The following is a 27,440-nucleotide window of genomic DNA, read 5'->3' on the forward strand; positions in this document are numbered from 1 at the left end:
GGAAAGTCTCACACATCTTTGAAATGTGCTTCATGCTCCTCAGACACATGCAGGCTGGTTGTCTCATGCATTCAATAAGAATAGCATGGTGTAATTGTTGGCAGAGAAGGGCCTCAGTCGAAATCTCACAACCAGATAACCCTGAACTTTGGAGAAGTTCTGATCTGGATCCAAACTTTGCGGCTGATCTAGATACTTATCATGAAACAAGCTGAAAAGCTGGATGCAGAGGTGGACTAGGAAGAAGTCTGGGGAGCAGGGTGTGAATAGTGCTGCCTGTCTTTGGTACCCCACCCCAATGCCTAAAGGTACCTTAATCAACAACAAAAACTTCAGCTGGCCGCACAGTTCTTCCAAGCACATGTGATGGTCACATGGGAGTATCCAGACTTGACAAAGGGCCAGGATCACACATGCAGAATGCAAAGGATAATGCATGGAACATGCCAAACTGCCTTTAACCAGACATCTGTTTTCATCTTTCCTTCATTCTGGGGGGGATCTTTGCTGGTAAGGGTGAGGCCACTTTTAACATCTGACCCTACAGCTGAGAGGGTCTGGCCGTGAGCCGTTTCCTCCTTCTCTGATCCCGCTGCCCGAAAGGAAAGATGAAATCCTCCCGCAAGCTGCAAAGCATGCACAAGGGGCAGAGGCCCCAAATAAGGAGGGTCCCCAGGGGCACTTGCTTTTCTTGCACTCAAGGCTTGTCCTGGGAGGATTTATGTAGATAAATTGTGCCAGGGACTAAACTGAGACCACCAAACTCGTCTCACATGTGACTTTTTCTCCATGTGAAGCCAAGTGGCTCAGTATGTTAACAGCAGCAGCCCCAACATCCTTTCCATCGGTGCTCTTATTAATCTCCATTTGTTTAACCATGCAGGGGATCCCAGCGTGAACTCTTCTTCTGACCAGACAGCAGAAAATCGTGGCTGCTGAGACATGGCTGGCAAGGAAGCTGCACAGCAGAGGCACCTTAACCAGGATACTGATGGTGAAGAGTCAGTGTCAGAGCAGCCCGAAGCCTGGAAGATCCACTACGAGAAGTCCTGGCTGCACCGGGGCTGCTCCTCTCTGCTCCACAATGACAAGCAGGCTCGGAAGGCCGGGCAGCTGTTCTCGGGGCTGCTGGCCATGAACGTGGTGTTTCTGGGCTGCGCCTTCATAAGCAGCATGGTTTTCAACAGGGTGGCAATTACCTGCCGCGACGTCGGGATCTTCCTCTCCATCCTCAAGATCCTGTCGCTCTGCTGGATCATTTACTACTTGCTGTATACCAGCAGGAAGCCCCATGCGGTGCTGTACAGGGACTCCCATGCCGGGCCAGTCTGGGTGCAGGGTAAGTGGTGCACACAACCCTCTTACCTTTGTTCAGTGCCTCGCACTCAGACCACTTTACACACAAAGGATCACTTCACCCACCATCAAAATGCTGCCACCTCTGGCATGGCAACCCAGCATTTCCTACCGGTTAGCGCGCAGGGAATGAGGCGATCTGGCCTGTCTCAAGCTGTAACCTTGGGCAAGTCACTTCATCTCTTCCCCACCCCCTTTCACCTCCATGTCTCAGTTTCCCCATCTGAATGACTAGGGTCATACGACTTCCCTGCCTCACATGGGTGCTGCGAGACTTCAGGTCCTGGATGATGGTCAACTGCTTTGAGACCCTCTGATGAAAAGGGAAGTGGAAAGTGCCAGGACTGTTGTTCTAAGACAGCCCCGGGCCAGGAGCCCAAGACTCCTGCATGCAGCTGGAGCTCCGGAAGGCATTCAGGACAGCAGAGTGTAACTGTCCACCTTGGAATTTATCCAGGAAACTAACCACATCATCTTTCCTCTTGCAAAGTGAGAGCCTGGGGACCTCACAGGTGTCTACACTGCAACTCAACACCTGCAGCTGCCTGGGCTAGCAGCGCCACAGGGCTGTAAGATTGCGGTGTAGATGTTCAGGCTCCGGCTGGAACCCAGGGTCTGGGACTCTCCCCACTCACAGGGTCTATGCTGCAATTTTATAGCCTCGTCGCCTGAACCCGAATCAGCTGCAGGTGTTTCATTGCAGTGTAGACCTACCTTTAGTGATCACAAAGGGGACAGACACCATTACCTCTAACAGCACTTTTTGCAGCAGAGGACTGTCCTCCCCTTCGTGCCATGCTGGCGCACTGGCTCATACGGATTCAAAAGGAAGATTTCTGCTTAGCGAATCCCCTTCTTGCAGCACCGGGGTTTTCCTCGTGGAGCTCCCAGCCAAGTCCTGACCAGGCCCAGTCCACTTTAGCTTATAAAATGACACCTCCAAATTGCTCTGTCCTTGGTTTATTAGGACGTTTTAATTAGTGCACAAGCTCAGGAATAAAATGAAGCACTAAGGGCCAGATTTTCAAAGGGTATTTAGGCGCTTAAAGATGCAGTTAGGTGCCTAGGGGGTTCCTTAGAAGCCCGTACCTGAGTTCGACACCTACCTCCCCTTGATTTCAATGGGAGTTAAGCACGTTAGGTTGAAATCAGTGGGAGCGAGGGGCCAAGCTAGAGCTGGGAGACAATTTTTGGCCAAATAATTTAGTTGATTTGCCAAAAAATGCGGTTTGGCTGAAGCTATTTGCAAAATTGAGTCAAATTTGGCACGTAGTTCTGGAAGGAAAACACCGTCCACATGTTGTGTTGCACCGTGAACTTGAAACAAAAACATTAAAAAAAAATTTTTTTTGGTTCACCCACCAAACTGAAAACTCAGTTCTTCACTCAGCTCTCCACCAGTGCTGCTGAGAAGCCCAGTAGGGGCATCCTTAAACACCTAAACAGCTTTGAAAATTTGACCCTCAAAGCTTTACTGAGCAATATCCAGCGCAGCTAGATTTCCACACAGAAATCCTCACTCCCAGTGACCTAGTCTCTACTGCTCAGGGCCGGCGCCAGCGTTTTTGCCGCCGACCCCAGAGGCGGAGTGATGGTGCGGCCACCGTATTGCCGCCGGCGACAGAAGAAGAGTCGAATTCCCGCCACCATCGAGGGTGGATTGCCGCCCCAGAGCCGGGCCTCCTGCCGCCCCCCCCCCCACACACACACACGCACACGCACACATGTAGTCCAGGCAAATGGCATGCATTGTTCAAGTAGCTTCATTAGAGACTGAGCCAGTATTGCCAAACCCAAATGTTCAAAAACCGGGATTCAGAGTTCCCCCCCTCCCCAAACAATCACGGGATTTCCAAATTTTCCCAAATTTCAGGGCACCTGGATCCAGGATTTGAATTCAAGCCCACCCCCCAAGTCCCAAAACTAGAACTCTCCCAGCCCCCCCAAGCGCAGGGAGCATGAAAGCAGATGTGGTGATGGTTACTAAACCTGCACCAGTTTCAGCTTACTCCATGTATGGACCCTTGCTCATTTGGTTCGCTGATGGTTTTGCTGTTTGGACAGGGTCTCTAGTGCTATTTGGAATCTGTGCCATCTTCCTGCATGTGTTCAAGATTGGATACGACATCAGCCTCATACATTGCAAATCCCAACTGGAAATCCTGTTCCTGTGCATAGACATCATCTTTGTTTGCATTCAGGTATGGAACGTCATCTTCTCTGGAATCCAGTCCCTCTGCCGTATAGCTGGGAGGCAGGGAAGGGAGGGAGAGATCAGAGGTAGGGGTTTCTTGTTAAAGGTATTTTTAGTATCAGTTATTGTTTTAAATACCAAACCACATACAGTGCCCGTACACGTGGCACAAACAGTGCTCAAAGACATAAAAGTAAAATGAAATCATTACTGTGATAAAAACAATAAATCTATCATGGAATTTAGCAGAAATTCCCCTACTTCCTTCTGCAAAGTCAGTAAAGAGACAGAGATAAGTGAAAATCTGGTATATTGCCCCTCAACAGCCCAGACAGCTGTCTCTGTACCGATGTCCCCCAGGAAGCTTTTCCATTTGAAATCACGATTTCTCTCTGTTAGCAATGGCCAAACCCCAATGGCAAAATCAATTTCCCATTTAAATGATTTAGACATGCTTTGCAACCAGAAGTTCTGTAAACTATGACATTTCTCTGACCTAAACCATATATGCAAATTCCCCAGATTCTTTGAGAAGCAAACTCCTGTGCCTAGCAGAGCAAAAGGAAATATAGTTTCAAGTCTCTCTTTTAGGATTAGATTCGTACATACATGCGCCCTCACATTCACACATGTATACAGTTGCACGTTAGCCAGACCTATGGTACATCTATGCTGCATGCTTCCTTCGGCGGGCGTATCCCCCCTAGCATGGGTCTAAGTAGCAGGGTAGACGGTGAGGCACGGCTTAGGCACGTAAAGACACCCCTGAAGGGTGCGGGGACATATGTGAGTACAAACCCTACACTTTCTCTACTCTGCCTCCCTGTTTACACTGCAATTTTTAGCAGTGGAGTGTCTGCTGCCTCCCTACTGCTGGAGTCTTTCCCCGCTGCAGGGAAAGACTCTGGCAGCAGGGAAAGGCTCCGGCCAGGGGGTTTCCAAGTTGCTTCCCCCGCACCAGAGCCTTTCCTCCCACCAGTGAAAGGCTTTGGCAGCAGGGAGCTGCTGAAGCCTTCTTCCACTGCCTTCCCACTGCCAGAGGCTTCCGCTGATGCATGTTGGCCACACTGTAGTAGTCTGCAACACATCCCTGCTTTTCACTGGGCATGTAGCTACACATACACCACATGCCGCCAGCACTGGTGTGTAGTGTAGATGTAGCCAGATATGTTCCCCCCCCACACACATATTAATAGGTATTCTGCACATGGTATTAATACTGCGTATGTTGTATTAAATATGAATGTGGGACAGTTCTGCTAACTAACTCGTATTCGGCTCACTTCTATCATGCTATCTATCTATCCCATAATACTCCACAAATCTAAACGTCGCTTTTGGCATTAGCAAATAGGGAACCTGTCAAGGACAAGATACACGAATGGTGTGTCCTAGTACAGGCTGTATTGTGACTTCACGGCCCCTCCTAGCATCTGGAATGTGGGATCCAAAACAAAAGATAAGGCAGGAAGAAGTTAATACAGAACAACAAGGTAAAAAGCTAATTGGAGGATTTTAGTCTTGGGTGATGTATAAAGTGATCTTAGTTTGTAAACCACCAGACTATAAATATGGCCAATTTAAATGCCTACTTCAGAGCATCCCTTCTGTGTAAGATGAACTGCAGGCTGCCAGAGAGCCGCTTCCTGGAGAGAGCAGAGCAATAGGTATTAAATGGCTAAGCTTGGTTATTTGGTCTCTTGAATATTATTTCAAACATCAAACCACAAGTGGAGTCAAACAGCTGACTGCACTTTAGACAGTACGTTTGCCCACATGCAGATGCTGCAAAATGGATGCCTTTGCACACATAAGCTCAAGCACTCCTGCACCCATTCACACACAGAGTCACAAGCATTCCCACTCAGACGCTTGCATTTGCACAGGCTCCCGCTCCCGCACGTCTTTGCACACATGCCTGATGCCAGGTTTACGATAGGTTCATTTGATTGTTTCTGTTGCTTTCAGATATACCTTTTATGGCGTCACTGTAAGGACTGTACCCAAGTGCACCACAACCTCACCAGGTAGGACGAGAGAAGGAGGGGCCTTGTTTAATAGCCCTTCATGTTACTTTGAACTCTCCCATACCAGTCCTTTCTGACTCCACTTTCCCTTCCTCAGCGGCCCTCCCATGAGCGCCTTATAATCTGCATTTCAGCTTTAAAGATCTTTGTTTCTTAAAACTGAAGGATTTTATATTTAAAAGCAAGGCAGATCAATTTGTCCCTCTTCCAAATGGGCCTCGGATGGGCTTTGCCCTCTGAGTCATCTTCTTGTTTGGTCTGTGTGGCATCAGCCGGTTTGATTTCCTAATCCCATCTCCAGTCCACTTGAATTTCCCCAGTGGAGGATAATGACCTAGTCAGCATGAATAGGAGGTTGTAGATTACAGTGGAGAAGCGCAATCCTTGCAGATAGACGTATACAACTGCAGCACACACATTAGAGCTGACATCCATGCCCGTGCTGGGGGCCAGCAGGATTACTGCCAATTCCACCGAGCAGGAAAATTCATCGTTAAAGGATGAGAGATTTCACAAACCAACCCCCAACCTCAAGAATCTTTCTACTACATGTGCTTGCTGAGGCACTAGGTTTTGACTTGACCTCGCCCATTTTCATTACGTCTACATGGGTTAGCTAGCTTTCTTCTCGCCATCACATGTTCCTGTGACAGCTGCAAGCCCCAATGGGCACAGTTCGCCACTGGTTTAAGAGTTCAGTTGTAAGTCTAGTGCACGTGAGAACCTGTGCCAATTACTGCAAGTGGGAATGGCTCTGACTGTGCAGGAATGGGTGTGCTTATGTGTGCAAATACATGAGTGTGCATGCACGAGTGTATGCGTAAGCACAGGTGTGGGTGGGTGTGCCCATGTGAGTCCAGGTGGTACCATACAGGATGGAGAATGTGTGTGCGCCATAAAGCAAGGAGGAGCTAAGGGCAAAAGACCATAAGAGACGCTCTCAGGTGACACATTGTAAAAGTGCTCTCCCCCTTTTACAGATGTGGGCTGATGCTGACCATGGCCACAGATCTCCTCCTCTGGCTGTTAGCGGTGACCAACGACTCTGTTCACAGGGAAATTGAATCTGCACTCAAAGGTCTTGTGTAGAATTTTCCAGATATGGCTCACTCTTCACTGCTTCTTAATAGGGTGACCAGATGTCCCGTTTTTTGCAACTTTTTCTTATATAGGCGCCTATTGCCCCCCACCCCTTGTCCCATTTTTTCCACAGTTGTTGTCTGGTCACCCTACATCTTAATAGCAACAGGTAGGTAGGTAGGATGGAGAATCCATGAGGTCAGCACTAGCCCTTGGCCCCAGCCATTCAGTTTTCTGGATCATCTCCACGGGGATGCATGTCTTCACTAAAGCACAAGGAGTTGGTGTCTGTTTTTCCGGGAAAAGAGGAAGTTTTGCTTAGCTATAGGTTGAGGTCGCCCATAGAGATCTAGATTTTTTTGAATGATTTGTACTGCAGTTTGAGGGTCATTTGGAACGTGATGATTTGCCTGGAAAGCTATTTAGCCACTAAAATTTGGAGATAAAGAGATCTCCTGGGAGAACATCTAGCTAGGGAAGGAAAGAGAATACATGTTACACACAGGGCAAGGTCTACATGTAGTCATGGTCGGGACTGGGTCCGGTCTCTCCTTCCCGAGAGAGAGGGAGAGAGATCCCCATCAGTTCCCTACGTAACTAATTCATCATGACACAGCAGAAACCTCAAATCCTCAGGTAGATGTTGTAGACCTTTACCAGGGGGTCTTAACCTCCCAGATGCATGTGAAGAGAGTTTAGTGGATTGAGCAGGGAGACAGGAACCAGACAAGCCTTAGCACTGATCCTGGCTTTGCCACTGGCATGCTGTGTGGCCTTGGATAGGTGACTTCACCTGTCTGTGTCTTGTACAAATGGAGAAACTAATATTACCCCTCTTCCAGGGTGGACTGGGAGGTCTGATTAGTTGAGCATGGGAAGGGCAAAGTGTTATTATACTGAACACCTCCTCCCCCCAGTCCTAAAGGCTCACTTGGCTTCATGCAGATCGTTAGGCTTTCTGGGGCAGGCAGGTATGTAGGAACTCACTGCAGGTAGCCAGGAAATAGTCAAAAAAACTTCCCAGGCTACTCGTGCCTCCCAAATGACCCCCTTCCTCTTCCCTCACTCCAGGCAACAAGAACAGCTCATGCACGTGTCCAAACACAACAGCCTGCCGCATCTTCCAGAAGGGCTACATCCTGCTGTACCCCTTCAACATGGAATACTGCCTCATCGGCAGCTCCATGCTGTTCGTCATGTGGAAGAACGTGGGTAGGCACATCCCTCCCCAACAGGCCATTCACGCCAAGCCCAAGTTCAAGCTCCGTGGCGTCTTTTACGGGCTGGTGCTGGGCATATCTGCATTGTTGCTTGGGATCTGCATCTTCCTGACCTACCAGATCCAGGCTACCAGCTCAGCGCCTAACCAGGAGACCTTTGTGATGTATTATTCCTACCATGTCGTGCTTCTACCAACGATGATTGTGAGTGCCTTGGCTGGGACGGTCATCCATCGCTTGGAAGAGCGTGAGCTAGATACTCTGAAAAACCCAGCCCGAAGCTTGGATGTCATCCTGCTTATGGGAGCAGCCCTAGGCCAGATTCTCATTTCTTACTTCTCCATTGTTGCCATTGTGGCCACCAACCCCGGAGACCTGCTGAACAGACTCACCCTCACCTACGCGGTCAGCCTCATCATTCAGCACATCACGCAGAACATCTTCATTATTGAGGGGCTTCACCGGCAGCCTTTGGTGGAGGATCCTGGTGCCAACCGGGCTGGGCCCCACATACAGCACTCAGGTCCATCCAGTGAAGAAACGGCCGTGTCACACACCATCCAGGACCCCATGCCGTCCCCTGGCAATGAAGAGACGGAGGCAAAAGAAGGCGAGAAGCGTGAAGGCTGTGCCCCGAGAAGAGTTTACCCACTAGAGATACGAGAGGAGATCAGGAGGGTTTCGCATGCCAACAGCCATACCTATGGCCACCTGAACTGGAAGAGAAAAGCCCTAAAGGAGATCTCAATCTTCCTGGTCTTGTGCAACATCATAGTGAGTATCCCTCTGGAATGAGAATGAGTATACCAGAGAACACCTTGGTTCTACATTTTCTCGCTCTCACACACACACCTGTCCACTCCTACCTTCTCTTTCCTTTGAACCATCCATCCTTCCTTCATCCACATTTCCTAGGCCTGCTAGTAAACTCTTACACACCAGGACTGAGGCTCGTGCTACCATGCAGACAAGGTTTCCTGTTAGCCTCTCACTTCCTTGACCCTTTTTAAAGTGAATGACTCCAGCATGGAGGGATTTTCTGTACATGGGTCGGGGGGGAGGGGGGAAGATTTTCACAGAACGTAGGCAGCTAAAAACCCCTCAGATGCCCTGATTTTAGGTATATTAGACGTTATTAGACACATTTGGTGTTGAATATAAAGTGCCTAACGAGGAAAGTGGGAAGCACAGCGGATAGTAGTGGGTCCTTGTCATCAAGAGTCTCCAGTATTAGGACCTGTCTGCAGTGACATCTGTGCCCACATAGCCAGATACAACACATTCCCATTGAACGGAGCAGGCAGGACCTTAACCACATCCTTGAACTGTGATTAAAACTTTGGACAGAGCTATAACATTGGCTTGAGGATGCGATTAAAACTTGGGTAGTTCCCATCTGTCACGGTTACCAGGCTAGCTGTACTGCTGTCCCTTCTCAGAGTGTCTTCGAGTGCACACCCACAGGGGTCAGGCCTTTACCACTCCCCAGGTGGAATTCTGCAGTCCGCCCACGCTTAGACCAGGACCTGGGATACATCCCCCAGTACCAACTGTGACTGATTCTGCAGTGGGCTGGCCCGTGCAAGGGTGGCTCATTGGGAGCCTGTGGCAGTGTGCATTTGCAGGGAGACAGAAGCAACTTCTTCAAAACAAAGCGTGATTTATTCTGCCCCCTAAGGTACACAGTGCTAACAGAAGTAGATTTAAAGACCTACTTGCATAGTCCTTTACCCAACTTCCACCTCTCCAGCCAAAGCTCCGACAGGTCTGGCTGATTCCCCATCTCGGAGTTGGGAGAAACCGCTCATTGCTTCCAGCCTGCTTCCTCTGCCTCTGAGTGAGTCCTCTCAGCTTTTTCAGTGATACATCCTGGCCATCTTTTCTCAACTCATCCCCTTGCAAAAATCCCCCCTTTTCTGCAATGGGCACCTTTTTAACAGGCCTTTGGATGCCAGGGTTAGCCTTGGGAAGAGTAAAACATCCTAGCCTGGATGAAGTCAGCGAGGTAACTTCTGCTGCCAGCTGTTGGCCCGGCCCTTGTTATCTTAACTCCGTTGAAGCTGGGGACCTGAGAGGCTGTCAGTGTTTTACCCGGCCTGCTCAGTTCTATAACTCCCCCTTCACAGTCACCTGTGGGTTCGCTCTATGCATGCAGTCAGGCCACAATACAACAGGGAAACCGAGTCATGCAAAATAGTCATAAAAATGCTACATTTTCCAAGTTCCTCTTGCCAGATGCATGAGAAAAGCTGAACCAGGCTGTGGGGGCAACTGTGTTGTTACTAGGTCTCCAGGCGGGGTTATATTAGAGACACGGTTTTACTTGGCAGAGACTGCAGTAGTGTAAGGGGAGGAAACATCCCTCTGAGATGTCTTCTGTTAGGGAGATGACTTGCTCCATTAATCAGAGATACACCAGTGACTGCCTCAGCCAGCCCTGTGTCCATTAGGCTTTTGAGCCTACCCAGTGCCATGGACTATGCTGAATATATATAGGACAGTGATTCTCAACCAGGGGTACACGTATCCCTGGGGGTACACAGTGGTCTTCCATGGGGTACATCAACTCAGCTAGATATTTGCCTAGTTCTACAACAGGCTACATAAAAAGCATTAGCGAAGTCCGTACAAACTAACATTTCAGACAATGACTTGTTTATACCGCTCTACATACTATACACTGAAATGTAAGTATAATATTTATATTCCAATTGATTTTAGAATTATATGGTAGCAATGAGAAAGACAGCAATTTGTCAGGAATAGTGGGGCTGTGACACTTTTGTATTTTTATGTCTGATTTTGTAAGCAAACCGTCTTTAAGTGAGGTGAGACTTGGGGGGACACAAGACAAATCAGACTCCTGAAAGGGGAACAGTAGTCCGAGAAGGCTGAGAGCCACTGATATAGGACACCCTAACCTCCTCTGACCTCTGCTCTTTATAACCACCCTTCTAGCTGTGGATCATGCCCGCATTCGGGATGCACCCCACCTTCGAGAACGGACTGGAGAAGTCGTTTTACGGTTACTCCACCTGGTTTGCCATTGTGAACTTCGGCCTGCCCATGGGCGTGTTCTACAGAATGCATTCTGTCGGGGGGCTCCTGGAGGTTTATGTGTCATCCTGAACCAGGTCCAACCCTCCCTCGCCCAGTGGGGGAGGGAGAAATGGAGCTGAAACAGTAGCCATATGGGGGAGACCTGGGAACAAAGGCACAGATACTGCCAGCTCACTTTCATTTTGACTCCTCTGAGCCCTATTCCTTGCAGAGTTTCAGCTGAAAGGGAAGTTGTTTTGTGTTTTGAACATGCTGGTGTCAACTTTCTCTGTACAAAAACAAAACAATCTAGACCGGGCTGTAAAATACCTTCCTGCTCAACGGAAACAAGCTAGTGCCGGTATAATAGGTATAGGTATAATAGGACTTTAACGAGCTCCACCTTCAACCCTCTGAACATAAGAGCAGCATCATGATGCACAGACTGAAATGCACTCCACAGAACCTCTGAAATCAAGGGCAGGAACCCTATCAGCAATCTGAGGAAGAGGCCACAGAAATACCTGAAGTACATGCCCCATGGTCAAGCAAAAACAAATAAAAATGCCCACTTTTCACCTGGATGTATAAGGTTTGTATGAGCACCTTCGGAGCACGGTGTAGTAGTTAGAGCAGATCCAGGTTCTGCTCCTGATTCTGACACTAACTCTGTATGTAACCTTGGGCCAGATGCTCAAAGATATTTAGTTATTTAAGGACTTGTCTACACTTGAAATGCTACAGTGGCGCAGCTGCATCTGTGCTGATGTAGTGCTTCAGTGTAGATGCTACCTGTGCTGGCAGGAAGGGATTCCCCATTGGCATAGGTAATCCACTTCCCTGAGAGGCAGTAGCAAAGTTGACAGAATTCTTCTGCCAGCCTACAGCTGCCTACACCAGGGGTTAGGTCTATTTAACTTTGCCACTCAGGGGGGTGGATTTCTCACACCCTTGAGCGATGTAGCTGGGTCGACCTAACTTTGTAGTGTAGACCTGGCCTTACTCCCACTGAATTCAATGAGACTTGGGGCTGGTCTACACAGAAAACATACAGCGGCATAGCTACATCTCTTGGCGTGGATTTTTCGTTACGCCGACTTACCCCCGATGTAGGCCGCGTTAGGCGGACGGAAGAATTCTTCCGTTGCCCTAGCCCCCGCCTCTCAGGGAGGCAGATTAATTACCGCGACTGGGGAACCCCTCCCATCGCTGTAGGAGCGTCTACCCAGCACAGCTGGAGCACCAAAGCTGTGGTGTTGTAGTGTTTTAAGTGTAGACACGGCCTTAGGCGCCTGAATACTCTGGAGGATCTGGGCCTCTGGGATCAGTTTTCAGAAGTACTGAGCACCCACAACTCTAACTGAAGTCAAAGGGAGATATGGGCACTCAGCATCTCTCGAAATCAGGCCATAAACAGCTCTGTGCCTCTATGTCCCCATCTGTAGAATGGGAATGAAACCACTTACCCCGTTGAAGTGGGCTCAATGAACGTTCTGACAGGCATTTTGAGCGCCGCTGGTGAAAAGCGCTAGAGAAGCATTATCGTTACCACTTAGCTTAAACTTGACATTCCTCATTCCTGCTTTTTACTGAGTGTATTTCTTGTTCTTTCATGAAATGGAATCGGCTCATCCTTTTGCGCTAGTGAAGGTCACACCATTGCCTGCCGTTTTGAAAGCCTAGCTAGGGGCAGTTCCCTGGCCTGTGTTATACAGGAGGTCGGACTAGATGATCACAACGGTCCCTTCTGGCCTTGGAATCTATGAAAGCCCTAAAATAAGCTACTAATAATGCTACTGTCACCCCCAACCCCCTTTGTGCTTTCCACAGTCTGTACAGGAGGTAACAATGTGCGTTAACTTGTGTGCAAATCAGGGAGTAAAAATACACAGCACCATGTTTGATGAGAAACACATCAGGTGTTTGATTAACCAAAGGCGCTTAGGTGGGGAACTGGGATGCACAGAGGCTAGTGGTTGGCCTCTTGATCGAGGGCCTCAAGCACTGAGCTCAGTGAATAGAAATAAAGACAATTTGAACAGCCATGTTTTGCTGGTGCAGTCTTTGTTTTACCTTTTGCTCACAGAGCCTGATCTAAAGCCCACTGAAGTCATTGGAAAGACCCACCCCCATTCGTTGCAACAGGCTTTAGATCCAGGCCTTCCCAAGTACAAAGATTATATAAAGATTTAAGGGCAGGTCCCAATTTTACAATCAATCCATCTTTCTTGCTATCAAAATCCGTCATGTCACTTAACCAAGGCTGATGGATTAAAGTGCAAATACCATTACCTTCACTGCTCCCATTCCACATAAATCAGTCTAAAGAAGGGTTTGGCTAGTGTGACAGGGCAAGGCCAGATGGCTATGGAAAAGTAGTGGGAGATAGATATATTAGCTCCAGGCTAAACAAATCCCTAGTACCAGGATAAGTGAATCACCTTCTTATTTACGCACTCCCTGTCCGTGGCCCCACTAAGTCGCGGGACCTCCTGGTCAACCTCCTCCTGGCCCTGGCTAAAGTGGCCATCTATAAAACCAGGGTGAGGAGGTTGGCCGATGGAGTCTCCTGCGACTGCGGGGCCTATTTCCGATCCTCCGTCCGTTCACGCCTCCGGGCAGAGTTCCTCTGGGCGGCGTCCACCGACTCCCTTGACGCCTTTGAGGAGCGGTGGGCGCTGTCCGGGGTCCTCTGCTCGGTGTCCCCATCCGGTTCCCTTCTTTTGACCCTTTGACCGCACTCCCGTCCCTGTTCTTCATTAGTTGTTCCCCGTAATTACTTGGCTTCCAGGTCCTGTGGATCTCCCCCTTAGGCTGGGGGGGGATCCTTTAGCAGTGGGCGAGCTTGCCCGCCCACTTCCTGGATCGCAATAGGACCAGGATAAGTGAAACAGCAGCTGCTCCAGGTCAATTAAGACACCTGGGGCCAATTAAGAACTTTCCAGAAGGCAGGGAGAAGGCTAGGTTGATTGGGACACCTGAAGCCAATCAGGGGCTGGCTGAAACTAGTTAAAAGCCTCCCAGTCAGTCAGGTGGGTGTGCGTGTCAGGAGCTGTGGGAGGAAGTTGTGCTGTTGGAGGGGCTGAGTAGTACCCACCATATCAGACACGAGGAAGGAGGCCCTGAGGTAAGGGTGAAGTGTAGCTTGAGGAAGTGAGGGCTGCTGTGGGGGAAGTAGCCCAGGGAATTGTACATGTCATGTTTCTAAAAGGTCAGCTACCATAGCTGATACTATTAGGGTCCCTGGGCTGGAGCCCAGAGTAGAGGGTGGGCCCGGGCTCCCCCCACCTTTGCCCCCTGATTAATCACTGAGACTGGGAGACAACAGAGACTGTGCAAGGAAGGATAACTTTTCCTCACCTCCCTCCCTGGCTTATGATGAAAATGGCTCAATAGAGAGAGAAGGGTTACATGGAGGGTCACAGTGAGCCTCTGAGGCTAGTGAAATCCACCAGGAAACGCGGGACGCACGGAGGCAAGGTCAGAGCTTTGTCACACTAAGTTCAGAGCTTGGATTCTCAGAGATGCAGCCTTGTATAAAAACAAACTCCCTACAAGCCACCATCGGGGCAGAGAGAGCTAATGGTGCTCGGAAATGCCTCTCCAAAGAACCCCTAACACTGGCATCCCAGTGGGTACCGATCACAATTACGGCAACTAGTCTGGAAGTTACAAGTGAGACAGGTCAAATGAGCATGGACTTTGCCTCAAATACTTTTACTAAACCTTATGTCAACAAGAAACGGCAGGAGAAATTACAACTGAATAAATTAGGCACCAATAAAGTTAATTATTACTTCCATTTCAGTTTGTACCAGGAATCTCACCCAAGGAACACAGCAGAGGTCTTTTCCTTTCAAATGAAAACAAGCTCTCAAACCTTCTCCCTTGTTTGCAAAAGATACTGGAGCAACGAATGATGTGTGTGCCTGGGGAAGAAGACAATTACTTTGGCTCTGCTACATCAGCTCATACCCAAGGGTACAATTATGTTGACAGGGCCTAGCTGATCAGGGAGTTCTGGAGGCCTAACACTGAGATACAAATACTGGCACTTTGCGGGCATGTCTACACAGCAAAAACAAACCCGTGGCGGTGAGTCTCTGAGTCCAGGTCTACAGACTCAGGCTCGCGGGGGTCACACTATGTTGTATAGATGTTCCTGCTCAGGTTGGAGCTTGGGCTCTAAGACACATCCCCCTCAGAGCCCAAGTGGAAACTTCTAAGTGGCTATTTTTAGTGTCATAGCACAAGCCCCGCAAGCCAAGTCTGTAGACCCAGTTCTGAGGGCCTTTGCCGCGGGGGAGTTAGCAGCATAGATATACCCTGTATGTACAATGAACGTCTACATACAGCATGAGAGGGAAACTGGGATGTGGTCTCTTGTGGCAACATCATGAACTTACCTATGAAGTTTCAGAGTAGCAGCCGTGTTAGTCTGTATCCTTAAAAAGAAAAGGAGTACTTGTGGCACCTTAGAGACTAACCAATTTATTAGAGCATAAGCTTTCGTGAGCTACAGCTCACTTCATCGGATGCATACAGTGGAAAATATAGTGGGGAGATTTTATATACACAGAAAACATGAAACAATGGGAGTTACCATACACACTGTAACGAGAGTGACCAGGTAAGGTGAGCTATTACCAACAGGAGAGCGGGGAACCTTTTGTAGTGATAATCAAGGTGGGCCAACTGGAAATGGCCCACCTTGATTATCAATACAAAAGGTCCCCCCCTCCTCCTCCCCCGCTGTTCTCCTGCTGGTAATAGCTCACCTTACCTGATCACTCTTGTTACAGTGTGTATGGTTACTCCCATTGTTTCATGTTCTCTGTGTATATAAAATCTCCCCACTATATTTTCCACTGTATGCATCCGATGAAGTGAGCTATAGCTCACAAAAGCTTATGCTCTAATAAATTTGTTAGTCTCTAAAGTGCACAAGTACTCCTTTTCTTTTTACCTATGAAGTATCACTGACCAGTGATAAAGAGGCCAATAACCAATCAGCTCTGGAACATAGGAACTGCCATACTAGATTGGACTAATGGTCCAGCTACACCAGTATCCTGCATCTGACAGAGGCAAGCATCAACTGCTTCAGAAGGTACAAGAAACCCCCTAATGGACAATGCTAGAATACCCTGCCCAGAGGGGAGGTTTCTCTCTAACCATAGGTAGTTTGTTAAGCCCTGAGGCACAGAATTTATATCCCCCAAGTTAGATAGGACAACAAAAATCAAAACTCTAGGTGGAAAGGATCCGGGGGTTTATAGTGGATCACAAATTGAATGAGTCAACACTGTGATGCAGTTGTGAAAAAGGCTAATATCATTCTGGGATGTATTAAAAGGAGTGTCGTATGTAAGACACAGGAGGTAACTGTCCCGATCTACTCAGCACTGACGAGGCCTCTGCTGAAGTACTGTGTCCAGTTCCGGGTCCCACATTTTAAGAAATAGGTGGACAAATTGGAGAGAATCCAGTGGAGAGCTACAACAATGATACAAGGTTTAGAAAACCTGACCAATGAAGAACGGTTAAAAAGACTGGGCATTTTTAGTCCTGAGAAAAGAAAACTGAGAGGGGACCTGATAAGTCTTCAAATATGTAAAGGGCTGTTACAAAGAGAACAGTGATCAATTGTTCTCCATGTCTACTGAAAGTAGGTCAAGAAGAATTAATCTGCAGCAAAGGAGATTTCGGTTAAACGTTAGGGGAAAAAATCTAAATATAAGGATAGCTAAGATCTGGAACAGGCTTCCAAGGGAGGTTGCGGAATCCCCAACACTGCAGGTTTTTAAGAACAGGTTGAACAAACACCTGTCAGGGTTGGTCTAGGTTTACTGGATCCTGGCTCAGTACAGGGGGCTTGACTTGATGACATCTCAAGGTCCCCTCTAGCCCTATATTTCTATAGTTCTATGTACTCATTATTCATATAAGTATCTAATCCTGTGTTGGAATCCTGTGAAGCCCTTGGCCTCAGTCATTTTAACAGACCCTATTCACAGCATATCAAAGGCCGGGAATGCACAGGTCAGGTAAGTTTACCAGACATAACCAGGTGGGAAGCCACCCGTTGCAAAGGAAACCAAGACACCATATCCTCCAGTCACATAAATCATGCAATAGGCCCCCAAAAGTAACATAAACAAGATCATAATCCCCCTCTGGGACAGACAGAGTCAAAGCAGGTGCCATGTTTAAGATAATTTTATATCTCTATAGGTTAGCAAATAGTTTACAGTGCAATTTGATTTCCATGGAACAAAGACTGAACTTGAAACATCAAGGAACATAAAACTGCAGAGGAACTCACAAAGGAACAGAAGATACACAAAGCAAACTGAAAGGACGGAAGATACCACAAAACCAGTGTGCATGACAGGGGCAGGGGAAAAGCAAGCATCCAGGACACAAGTAGTCCCTTGTCCAGCTGTGACGTGCAGGTGCAGTACAATCAGAGGTCAGCCCATCACAGGGCTCCATCAATCACATTCTTCAGATGAGAGATATTCCAAGCAAAATAGAGACTTCAATCTGTAAATGTCTTTATACAGATGCGGAGGAGGTGGCAGAAATGACGACAAAATGCATTGGGGGTGAAGAGAAAAAAGGTTCCCTTCATCTATCTCTTGTCCTTCAAGGATATTCCAGGCTATACGCCAGTACCAACCTGAGCTGGGGGTTTTAGTCCAGTTCCAGCACCACAGGAGGGGGACTGCTTTGATACTAGATCAGTGAGCTACCCATACTAAACCAGAAAGAGGGCTACTGCACGGCGGCTGCCCATACCACAGCATGGACCTCCTCATAAGGGGAAGAGCTACAGGGTGGCTGCCCCATAACACATCTGCCCCCTGCATACGGGGGCATGGAGAATGGTTTACATGGAGTCATCTACAGCAGTGGTTCTAAAACTAGGGATCAAGAATGGCTGTCCTTGGTGGTCTGCAGAACGAAACACTAAGGACTAAGCAGTAGGGGAGTTAGAACTTGGTCCATGAAAGGATCCCTCTCATCCTGTGGCTCATGTCTGCACCATGAGGACCTTCCAGTGGAACAGAAACACCTCTGACTCACACCCTAATCTACAGAACTGCAACCCTGCACTGCTGCAGCAAGCACAGCTTCACAATATCTTGTGACTGAGGCAGATGATCTCCCAATATCCCAGCAAACTATAGGTTCCCACACTTACCATGCCTGGGATCCAATACAGTCTAGCTTTTTTAATCCAGAAGCCATCAAGGCCTCCTGAAGGATCCAACTTCACTCCAGTGGTCACTCCCACCAGTGCCTAGCTGCTTTTCTCCTGCTGCCTTCAACATGCTGCTTAAGACTTCCCTGAGACCTTCCTTCAGCCCCTTGCCCTGAAAAAGCAGTGCACAACTGATCCCTTCCACCATTTCCCCACATGCCAGGACAACATGCCCAGCAAGGAAGATGGGATATAGCTTTTTCCAAGGCTAGACAATGGTGACCCTTCAATCAATTGGAATGGAGGGCGACACAAACTGTTCCTTTCTCCTTGCAAGGAAAAGCCTGCTGATGCCTACAGGTCCAGCCCTTTCCTCCTAGCCTTTGCACTGACCCCCTTAGTCTGAGTAAGGTATTCAAACTGGCTTCAGACACATACACTCTGGTCATTTAAAGAGCCCATCTCTAAGGGCACAGCATCATTCCTGGTCTGCAAACCTCCAGGGCAGTGCGTGACAAAGCGGGGAAGAAGGGGAAAGGACAGAGCTCTGGACTCCACACTGAAGCACTGGCTTACAGCAACCAAAGAAGGGGAAGGAAAGAGGGACTCAAAACGCAGACATGAAGTGGATGAACAAATAGATTCCCTTTAGCATTCCCTTTTCATTCAGCTGGTAAATAAAGACCCTCCAGCCCTGCCATGGACAGTGAGGAGAGGCAGCAGCAAGACGACCTGAAACCTGATGGAGTCTTGGAATAAATTCTTTGGAAAAGAACCACAAAAACTATGTATTTCTACAATAAAAAAAAAAGCACCTCCTGCAGCAGCAGCAGCTTCCCTCACTGACCCAGTTTAACTCTTTACATTCAGAGTCTTTTAATCAAATGCTGAATCTGACCAGTGGGTGAGGGAGCGGAGGTCATAGCCTCCAGCTGGTCAGGTTCAGGTTTATCTCCAGACCAAAGCCAGGAGTGAGAGAATGACAGAAGAGCTAAGAACGGTCTGGTTTCTAGTGCAACAACCACAATGGACACTCCTTAGGTATCTTTCACTCAGGGTTCCTGGGGAGGGGTAGGAAGGGAGGTGGGCTAAGGGGCAGGTATCTCTGAGCAGACCCTGATTAAAGCTTAAAATGACAGGTAGGTAAATGGAAGTGATTGTCCTTTTGGTCTCTCAGCTGGCTGTGAAATGCACGAATAGCTGTGATGGAGCAGTGCACAGTGAGGTCCTTGTTTCCAGTGTTTCTCTCTTAGCAGAGGTAAGTGCATTCTCTCATCTTAGACTCGCTGAATTTCAAATAGCTTCACGTCTGTGTCATACCAGACGGGGGGATCCACATTCCTGGAAGAGAAAAAGACAGTCACGTCACTTGCCATGAAACAAAATAATGTCAATGGCACTCAAATCTTGCCAGGGGGATAACAAGAACTGAGACATTTACCGCTTGGCAAAGAGGAGAATGCAACAGCTGTGAGTTCCCGCAAAGCCAGCACTCCTGGCTCAATGTCCTGTAGTGCCTCCTGTGAGCAGAGGCAGGGACAGGAGGAGCTGCCAGACCTCAGGCAGGCAGCACTCCTCCATCATTTCCCTGCAACACCTCCTGCTTGGAGATGCAGGCATTGGAGCAGTTTTGCTCTCCCACTACCAGCGTGTCTAAACTATTCCCTATAGCACCCGCTGCTGGAAAAGGAAAGTCCTAGAGTAGCTGCAAGTTCTCCCAGCACTCTACACCGACTAAGGGAGGGAGGGTCTAGAGCTGGCTGCTCTACAGACTAGGGATTTGCACCGAAACCTTTTCCTGCTAGGAAAAGACGGGCTTAGAGTGCATCTAGCTGCTTTACCTTAAATAAATAACTCCCCACATGTAGGTTCGGAACCACATGGCAGTGCCCGAGTTAGCCTGGTACTTGCGGATCAGGATGGGGTGAGGGACAGGTAACAGTCCCACTAGAGTTCCATGCTGCAAGAACTTGAGGATTTCAGATTCATCTGTGAGGCCCCTGCAGAGAGAGAGAGAGAACGTGAGCATCCAGGACATCGTCAGTTGCCGTTTGTGGAATCTACTGCAGCAGAAAGTACTGACCCAGGCAAACACATACATGCCATGTTTGGACAGATACACACAGCCCGTGGACTTGACTCCTGAGCTGCTCCCACCGAAAAGAGGAGATTATGTAAGTGACGAGATAAACAGTAAGCTTGGGGAGAGTCTAGTACCTGGTATCTGCTGGAGTTGTAAATATAGCTGAACACACCGCAAAAGTAAACAAATAGATGAATTTGAATTAGTGGCCTGATTTCCTGGGCTTTAAGCACGCATTCGAGTCCATCCCTGGTAAAATCCTAGATTGTCTCCCAGATGACAGCATATCCTTTAGCCTCTCACAACCAGCCTCCACTCAAAACCCTGCAACCTCCCAGAACACAACACACTTACTTATCAATGCAGATCTTCTCCACCTGGGGAACCAGCACTTGTAAGAGCCGCATGATTGTTTGCAGAGGCAGCTTCGATTTCCAAGACAGCACCTGTGAGTGCAAACGCCCCCCAAAGGAGATGAGTGCCTCATGGAGAAGGGTCTGAACAGCTCACAGGTTATGTTAGTGCTTAGCAATTCAAGTATCTCTGCTTACAGTATGTTGAGTATTCAGATTTGGAAGTCCCTGAAGAGGGACGTGTATCTAGTGGGATAAACGGCAAGTCAGTGGGAATCTCTGGAGAGGGATCTGTCCATACTTAGGGTCTCTCTCTAAGGCCTATCACATTAGTACAGAAGCCTGGATATGCACCAATGGCCTGACCTAAAGCTCACTCTATGGGAGTCATTCCCCTGGCTTTGGATCAGGCCCCAAATCAGAGGAAATCGCTGCAGAGAGATTCATCTGCAGCACTATTCTCAGCACAGCTGGGACATCCCAGCTTCAGAAACAGGAATTCTATCCCAATCCTTCCTCAGGTATTTCCCCTTTCGCGGCTCCTCTCACCCAGTCAGAAGTCGGCGTCCACTGCCCACTCAAGGATGCACTGGACAAACGCCTTCGATACCGTTTGGGCTGCGATGCCTCCTATTAATAATACAATCAGAGTCAGCATCAGCACGGAATAGTTAGCAGTATCTGTTTTCTGCTGAACACCGTCTCTTCCTCCTGGCCACCCCGGAGAATCACTATGCAAAGCAGCCTGGCCAGGTCCCCAGGGAAAAGGTAACACCACCAGCATTTCATTACCTGCTGTTCGGTCTAATGCACTAGCCTTTAACTGTGAAATGGCCTGCGTTCAAAGAGAGATTAGCCAGGGGTCAAATTGCATGAGGAAGTGGCAAGGTTACAACTCTGGACACAAACCTTGATGTTGCTACTAAGCCCATGAGCAGTGGAATAGTTAAAGGGAACCTATGTGACGGGGAAAAGTGAGTTTGGGCCTGTGTTTTGCTTCTTTCTGATATGGAAAGAAGGTCTGAGTCATACAGGGATTAAACAAACAAAAGAGAAGCCAAGGCTTTCCAAAGCGACTAGCGACTTATGGGTGTTGCCATTTTTTGGTGCCCAACTTGAGACACCTTAACAGGGCTCAATTTTCTGAGACTGGGTGAGCGGCACTTTGTGAAAAACAAGCCAGGCCTCTTTAGGGTGTCTTAAGAGAGAAATCAAAACATAGGCCCTAAAAATCACTAGTCACTTTGGAGAGCCTTGGCCAAAGAGTTTTAAATAGTCTGATTACAAACCTCTTCCCCTCTCAACTACTCTGGTTTTACACCTTCGAGACTAGTGCTGTCATAATCCTCCTAGTTCTGTGGTCACTCAGAGTCTGCCATGTTTTCCTAGAAGACTAGACCTGAATATTTCTCATTCAAAAAGCTGGAAAAATACCCCTTTATAAAATTATTTCAGGCCTTCTTTGTACAGGGTAAAAAGGAGCCCAAATTTCCTTTGTAACTCACCTTTATATTGTCATTATTAGGGCTTAGCGTCAACGCTCCCCATTGAGTTTAATGAAACCAGTTCTCACTTCCTAAGGTCATTGTCTCATCTATACTCGCAGAGGCAGTAAACCAGCTCTGCGTGAGTTCCTGCAGGTCATCTTCACAACCAGAATCACAGAAGTGCCGGTACTTAGGAATGGTTCATTTCTGCTGCTGGGCAGAGGGAATATCACTGATCCTCCATAGGCATGTGACCATGCACAGAGCTTATTCCACAGAACCCTGGCAGATGCAGGCCCTGATTTTGGGGGGAGGGATAGCTCAGTGGTTTGAGCATTGGCCTGCTAAACCCAGGGTTGTGAGCTCAATCCTTGAGGGGGCCATTTAGGGATCTGGGGCAAAAATTGGGGATTGATCCTGCTTTGAGCAGGGGGTCTAGATGACCTCCTGAGGTCTCTTCCAACCCTGATATTCTATGATTCTATGATTTGTCCTGCTGACTCCAATGGAACTACTCATGCTTAAAGACAGGTACTTACTTAAGTAACCTGGTGACTCAGGGCCAAAACCAGCACCACACTTATAGGATGAGGGGGTCAGGAAAACAAGTGGGGGAATCTCAATTCTCTGGAATTCTATTTATTCTGGTCTATTCAACATCTGAATGATAAGGCGGTTTTGCAATGTTTGCAGTTATAACATCCTTATGGTTCAGCTTCAGTATCCTGTTTCAATTAAGCTTCTAAAAATAAATTCATAAAAATACCTGTTTTAGCAGACCCGCCCTGATCCCCTTCCTCTTTCTCTCTCTCTCTCATAGTCCTTCCCCACTTCCTGCCATCGGCTAGCAGCTGGCTAGCTGCTGACATGTTTAGGGTACGTTGGATGGAATTATGCTACAATATGTTAAACAAAGATGCTTTCGAAATGGTTCCCACTGATAAAAGGAGATCATGCAGTAAGCTCAATGGAATGTTTTAACTCAGTTAGCGTGGGCAGGAGATTGAACTTCACACTACTGGGCTAAGGGTCTGGGGGGGGGGGGGGGCGGGGGAGTGGAAACAGCCAGTTTAGAAAAGGGACATGATTTACGCAAGTGTTCCCTGCTCACTTGTTTAGATGGTCTGAACCAACTAGATCAATGTGGATCCATGGAAACGGGCATGTGCCTAAACTGAAGTACCATGTGACTGTACTATTATAACCCTGACCCTTCCTCACCCCACCACTCCCTAGGTTTTGCTGCTCATCTCATCAAGTCAAGCGTTGCCCGGACTGGGGCCAAACAGTAAGGTATGCAAGTAGTCCCGTTGGATTCATGCACATAGTTACTCGCATGTGTAGGTGTCTGCAAGATTGGGCTCCATGGCCTCAGTCCTGCCTTTTCAGCCACGTGATCAGACCACCTAAGCCCGTGTATAACTAAAGCCACAGAGAGAGTCATTAGAGGAGATGGGGTCCCTTGCTCAGTGCATTAGACCGCAACAGTGCCTTTGAGCTGCTAAATCTTGTGATCATAGAATCATAGAATATCAGGGTTGGAAGGGACCTCAGGAGCTCATCTAGTCCAACCCCCTGCTCAAAGCAGAACCAATCCCCAACTAAATCATCCCAGCCAGGGCTTTGTCAAGCCTGACCTTAAAAACTTCTAAGGAAGGAGATTCCACCACCTCTCTAGGTAACGCATTCCAGTGTTTCACCACCCTCCTAGTGAAAAAGTTTTTCCTAATATCCAACCTAAACCTCCCCCACTGCAACTTGAGACCATTACTCCTCATTCTGTCATCTGCTACCACTGAGAACAGTCTAGATCCATCCTCTTTGGAACCCCCTTTCAGGTAGTTGAAAGCAGCTATCAAATCCCCCCTCATTCTTCTCTTCCGCAGACTAAACAATCCCAGTTCCCTCAGCCTCTCCTCATAAGTCATGTGTTCCAGTCCCCTAATCATTTTTGTTGCCCTCTGCTGGACTCTTTCCAATTTTTCCACATCCTTCTTGTAGTGTGGGGCCCAAAACTGGACACAGTACTCCAGATGAGGCCTCACCAATGTCGAACAGAGGGGAACGATCACGTCCCTCGATCTGCTGGCAATGCCCCTACTTATACATCCCAAAATGCCATTGGCCTTCTTGGCAACAAGGACACACTGTTGACTCATATCCAGCTTCTCGTCCACTGTAACCCCTAGGTCCTTTTCTGCAGAACTGCTGCCTAGCCATTCGGTGGCTAGTCTGTAGCGGTGCATGGGATTCTTCCGTCCTAAGTGCAGGACCCTGCACTTATTCTTGTTGAACCTCATCAGATTTCTTTTGGCCCAATCCCCTAATTTGTCTAGGTCCCTCTGTATCCTATCCCTACCCTCCAGCGTATCTACCTCTCCTCCCAGTTTAGTGTCATCTGCAAACTTGCTGAGGGTGCAATCCACACCATCCTCCAGATCATTTATGAAGATATTGAACAAAACTGGCCGGAGGACCGACCCTTGGGGCACTCCACTTGATAGCGGCTGCCAACTAGACATGGAGCCATTGATCACTACCCGTTGAGCCCAACAATCTAGCCAACTTTCTATCCACCTTATAGTCCATTCATCCAGCCCATACTTCTTTAACTTGCTGGCAAGAATACTGTGGGAGACCGTGTCAAAAGCTTTGCTAAAGTCAAGGAACAACACGTCCACTGCTTTCCCCTCATCCACAGAGCCAGTTATCTCGTCATAGAAGTCAATTAGATTAGTCAGGCATGACTTGCCCTTGGTGAATCCATGCTGACTGTTCCTGATCACTTTCCTCTCCTCTAAGTGCTTCAGAATTGATTCCTTGAGGACCTGCTCCATGATTTTTCCAGGGACTGAGGTGAGGCTGACTGGCCTGTAGTTCCCAGGATCCTCCTCCTTCCCTTTTTTAAAGATGGGCACTACATTAACCTTTTTCCAGTCGTCCTTGACTTCCCCCAATCGCCATGAGTTTTCAAATATAATGTGTGAGTGATGTATGAGTTGTATGAGTTGTTCAGCTGTAGGCAGCCAGCTGGCAAGGGAAAGGGAATTTGTGGCAGCCCAAGTGCAAATAAGCAGCAGCCTAGCCTGAGCTCCCCATGATGGTCATTGGACTGGGTCCTATGCAACCATCAAGGTGCCCATGTTGGAAGGTGTCACACATCTCAAAGTCGCAGGCAGCCAGGGGGATGAGGGGACAAGGGCCATGAATAACCTGTGATCTTAAAGGGAAATCTGTGACAAACTTTCAGACCAAGAAAGCAGTTTACATTTCTCAAGGGAAAAGGGAAGAAACTGGATTTGTTTTAAATGAGAGCTGAGATCAGCCTTGGCAGCTTCACTCTACGCAGAGGTTGCCTATGTTTGAAAGAGCAACCTGCACATTACAATGCTGAGACAATCCAGGGCTACTGGTCTGTGACTAGGGCTCTTAGGTACTAATACAAATACTAATTTCACTGCAGATGGAATTTTAACTTAACCAGGTTTGCTCTAGGCAGCTTCCAACACATACATACCAAACCAAGCCACTGCCCCCTGCCCACTTCTGTTCTACACTGGGTGAATTTATATAGGTGCGATTGACCAGCCATTCCAAACAAGGCTCGGGGAACCCAGAAAAGAAGCTGGGGAAAGCTCACATATTGTACAAGGGATAGTCTTGCCCTCCAGTTGCTGGAGGTACAATGTCCACAGGGAAGCAAAACACCGTGGTGGATAATGAATAAGAGCACCATGTTTTTCACAAATGCAAAATAACACAAAATAAAATGAAAAACTATTCCAATAACATAAAACAAAAACTCCACTGCAGCGGCTGTGTAGCTCTGGTTCGTGGGGCTGGGCCCGGCTCCCTGCTCCAGGCGCGGCAACGTGGCCCTGCCAGGTCACACCACAGAGAGTGGGTAGCCAGCCCCAGCCCTGCAGGACAGGAACTGCCACTACAGCAAGAGTGTGGGGTGGTTTGCTCTACACCTCAACCCCCACAGCGCCTCACACCCCCAGGGGGCAGGACGCTAGGATAAAATGAAATAGCAAGAAATTCCTGAAAAATAAAATGAAAGATTATAACAAACATCAGAAGAATTTCCCGCTCTAGGAACGAGTGCTTAAGCAGAGCCATGTCTATAAACGTGCCTTCCCTATCAGGGAGAGGGCCCATATGACAGCACGCGAGGTGTGCCCTGAGAAAGAGCCTCAGGGCTTGCAGTATTGCATGGAAAGGGCTGGCTGAACAATTAATGGCATGCAATAAAAGAGCAGACTGGCTCTGCTGGAACTGGAATAGTGCAGCTTGGTGGGTTCTTGATGGGAAAGTAGCAGGCCGACACTGTGACAAAGGCCTGGGAGGCAAGCACTACGGTGATTCACAGAGCGTGAAGCGTCTCCTTAGCACAAACAGTGGAACTGCTGCTGCTTTAGATGAAAGTCTCAGTCAAGCCCTGCAAGGAGAGAAGGCAAGGCTGGCAGCTTCTATGCCACAGTGTCCTTGGGCTACGGGTGGTTTTAAATTCTACTGCTTTGCAATCTGCCTTAGGACCATACACTTGGATGAAGGCCGTCCTGTCAGGGTCTCTCCTTCGGGGTTCATAGACTTTCACCCATTCAGTGCTGTTTTACAGACCTTTCCATGCAGGAGAGGAGCACAGGGCCTTACCCCGCTCCAGGACTCTGGGTCACTAACAACCGCAGCCGGGCTACCCTCCGAAGGAGACCGTGAAGACTCTGGCTCTAGGGAGCGCATGGTCCCGTCTTCCGATACCTGCGATTTCTCTGTGAGCTTGTCAATGCCTGAATTCAGAGGGAGAGTTAGAAAGTCTAAGCAAGAGCTCTGAAGTGGCCTATCCTTTAGGTCCTACAAAAACAAATTCCCTGCACTTCTGTTTCCATCTGAAATGCTCTCCCTTTGCCCTAACCCCCACCCCATATAGGTAAAGGAGTGATTGTATCTACAGGAGTGAGAGTCACTGGTATAACAACAGGCGTGAATCCAAACCAATAAACTGGGGCCCAAGGCTGTGTGGAGCCTATTCGTTCAGCCTACGAGAGGCTTATTTCAGTTTACTTAAACCTGTTCCTAAGTGACTTAGGCTAAACTGCATCAAGCCTTTCTTACCCTGAGAAAAAAGTGTCCATTAGAACATAAGAACGGCAATACTGGGTCAGACCAAAGGTCCATCTAGCCCAGTATCCTGTCTTCTGACAGTGATCAATACCAGTTGCTTCAGAGGGAATGAACAGAACAGGTAATCATCAAGTGATCCATTCCCTGTCACCCATTCTCAGCTTCTGGCAAACAGAGGCTAGGGACAGCATCCCTGCCCATCCTGGCTAATAGCCATTGATGGACCCAGCCTCCATGAATTTATCCAGTGCTTTTTTGAACCCTGTTATG

General features: G+C 48.2%; 2 protein-coding genes across 3 annotated transcripts in view; one reads left to right on the forward strand and one right to left on the reverse strand.

Moving 5' to 3' along the window:
* The first annotated feature begins 942 nt into the window (after positions 1 to 942).
* On the forward strand, positions 943 to 11,006 carry OTOP3 (otopetrin 3). Its single transcript, XM_027827406.2, has 8 exons — positions 943 to 1,339; positions 3,421 to 3,557; positions 5,519 to 5,577; positions 6,558 to 6,655; positions 6,791 to 6,826; positions 7,729 to 8,364; positions 8,470 to 8,651; positions 10,836 to 11,006. The coding sequence occupies exons 1-8, from the start codon at positions 943 to 945 to the stop codon at positions 11,004 to 11,006; spliced, it is 1,716 nt and encodes a 571-aa protein (XP_027683207.2).
* Positions 11,007 to 17,119: 6,113 nt separating this feature from the next.
* HID1 (HID1 domain containing) overlaps positions 17,120 to 27,440 on the reverse strand; it is a 47,800-nt gene continuing 37,479 nt past the window's right edge. The window contains exons 15-19 of one of the 2 annotated variants that reach the window (XM_007065033.4): positions 26,703 to 26,836; positions 21,109 to 21,189; positions 20,561 to 20,652; positions 19,965 to 20,123; positions 17,120 to 19,464 (exon numbers count right to left, since the gene is read on the reverse strand). In XM_007065033.4, coding sequence (XP_007065095.2) covers positions 19,401 to 19,464; positions 19,965 to 20,123; positions 20,561 to 20,652; positions 21,109 to 21,189; positions 26,703 to 26,836 — 530 coding nt within the window. In that variant the 3' untranslated portion in view covers positions 17,120 to 19,400. Of the gene's footprint in view, positions 19,465 to 19,964; positions 20,124 to 20,560; positions 20,653 to 21,108; positions 21,190 to 26,669; positions 26,837 to 27,440 lie in introns of both variants that reach the window. The other variant, XM_027827402.3, reaches the window with a different exon arrangement.

Source organism: Chelonia mydas, chromosome 14, assembly GCF_015237465.2.
Source record: "Chelonia mydas isolate rCheMyd1 chromosome 14, rCheMyd1.pri.v2, whole genome shotgun sequence".
Lineage (NCBI taxonomy): Eukaryota > Metazoa > Chordata > Testudines > Cheloniidae > Chelonia > Chelonia mydas.

Excerpts from the sequence above, each read along its gene's own strand:
- OTOP3 (XM_027827406.2), top strand. The coding sequence starts at position 943 with ATGGCTGGCAAGGAAGCTGCACAGCAGAGGCACCTTAACCAGGATACT. Across the intron at positions 1,340-3,420 it reads CGGGCCAGTCTGGGTGCAGG|GGTCTCTAGTGCTATTTGGA; the intron begins GTAAGTGGTGCA and ends CTGTTTGGACAG. Across the intron at positions 8,365-8,469 it reads GCCTTTGGTGGAGGATCCTG|AGACGGAGGCAAAAGAAGGC; the intron begins GTGCCAACCGGG and ends CTGGCAATGAAG.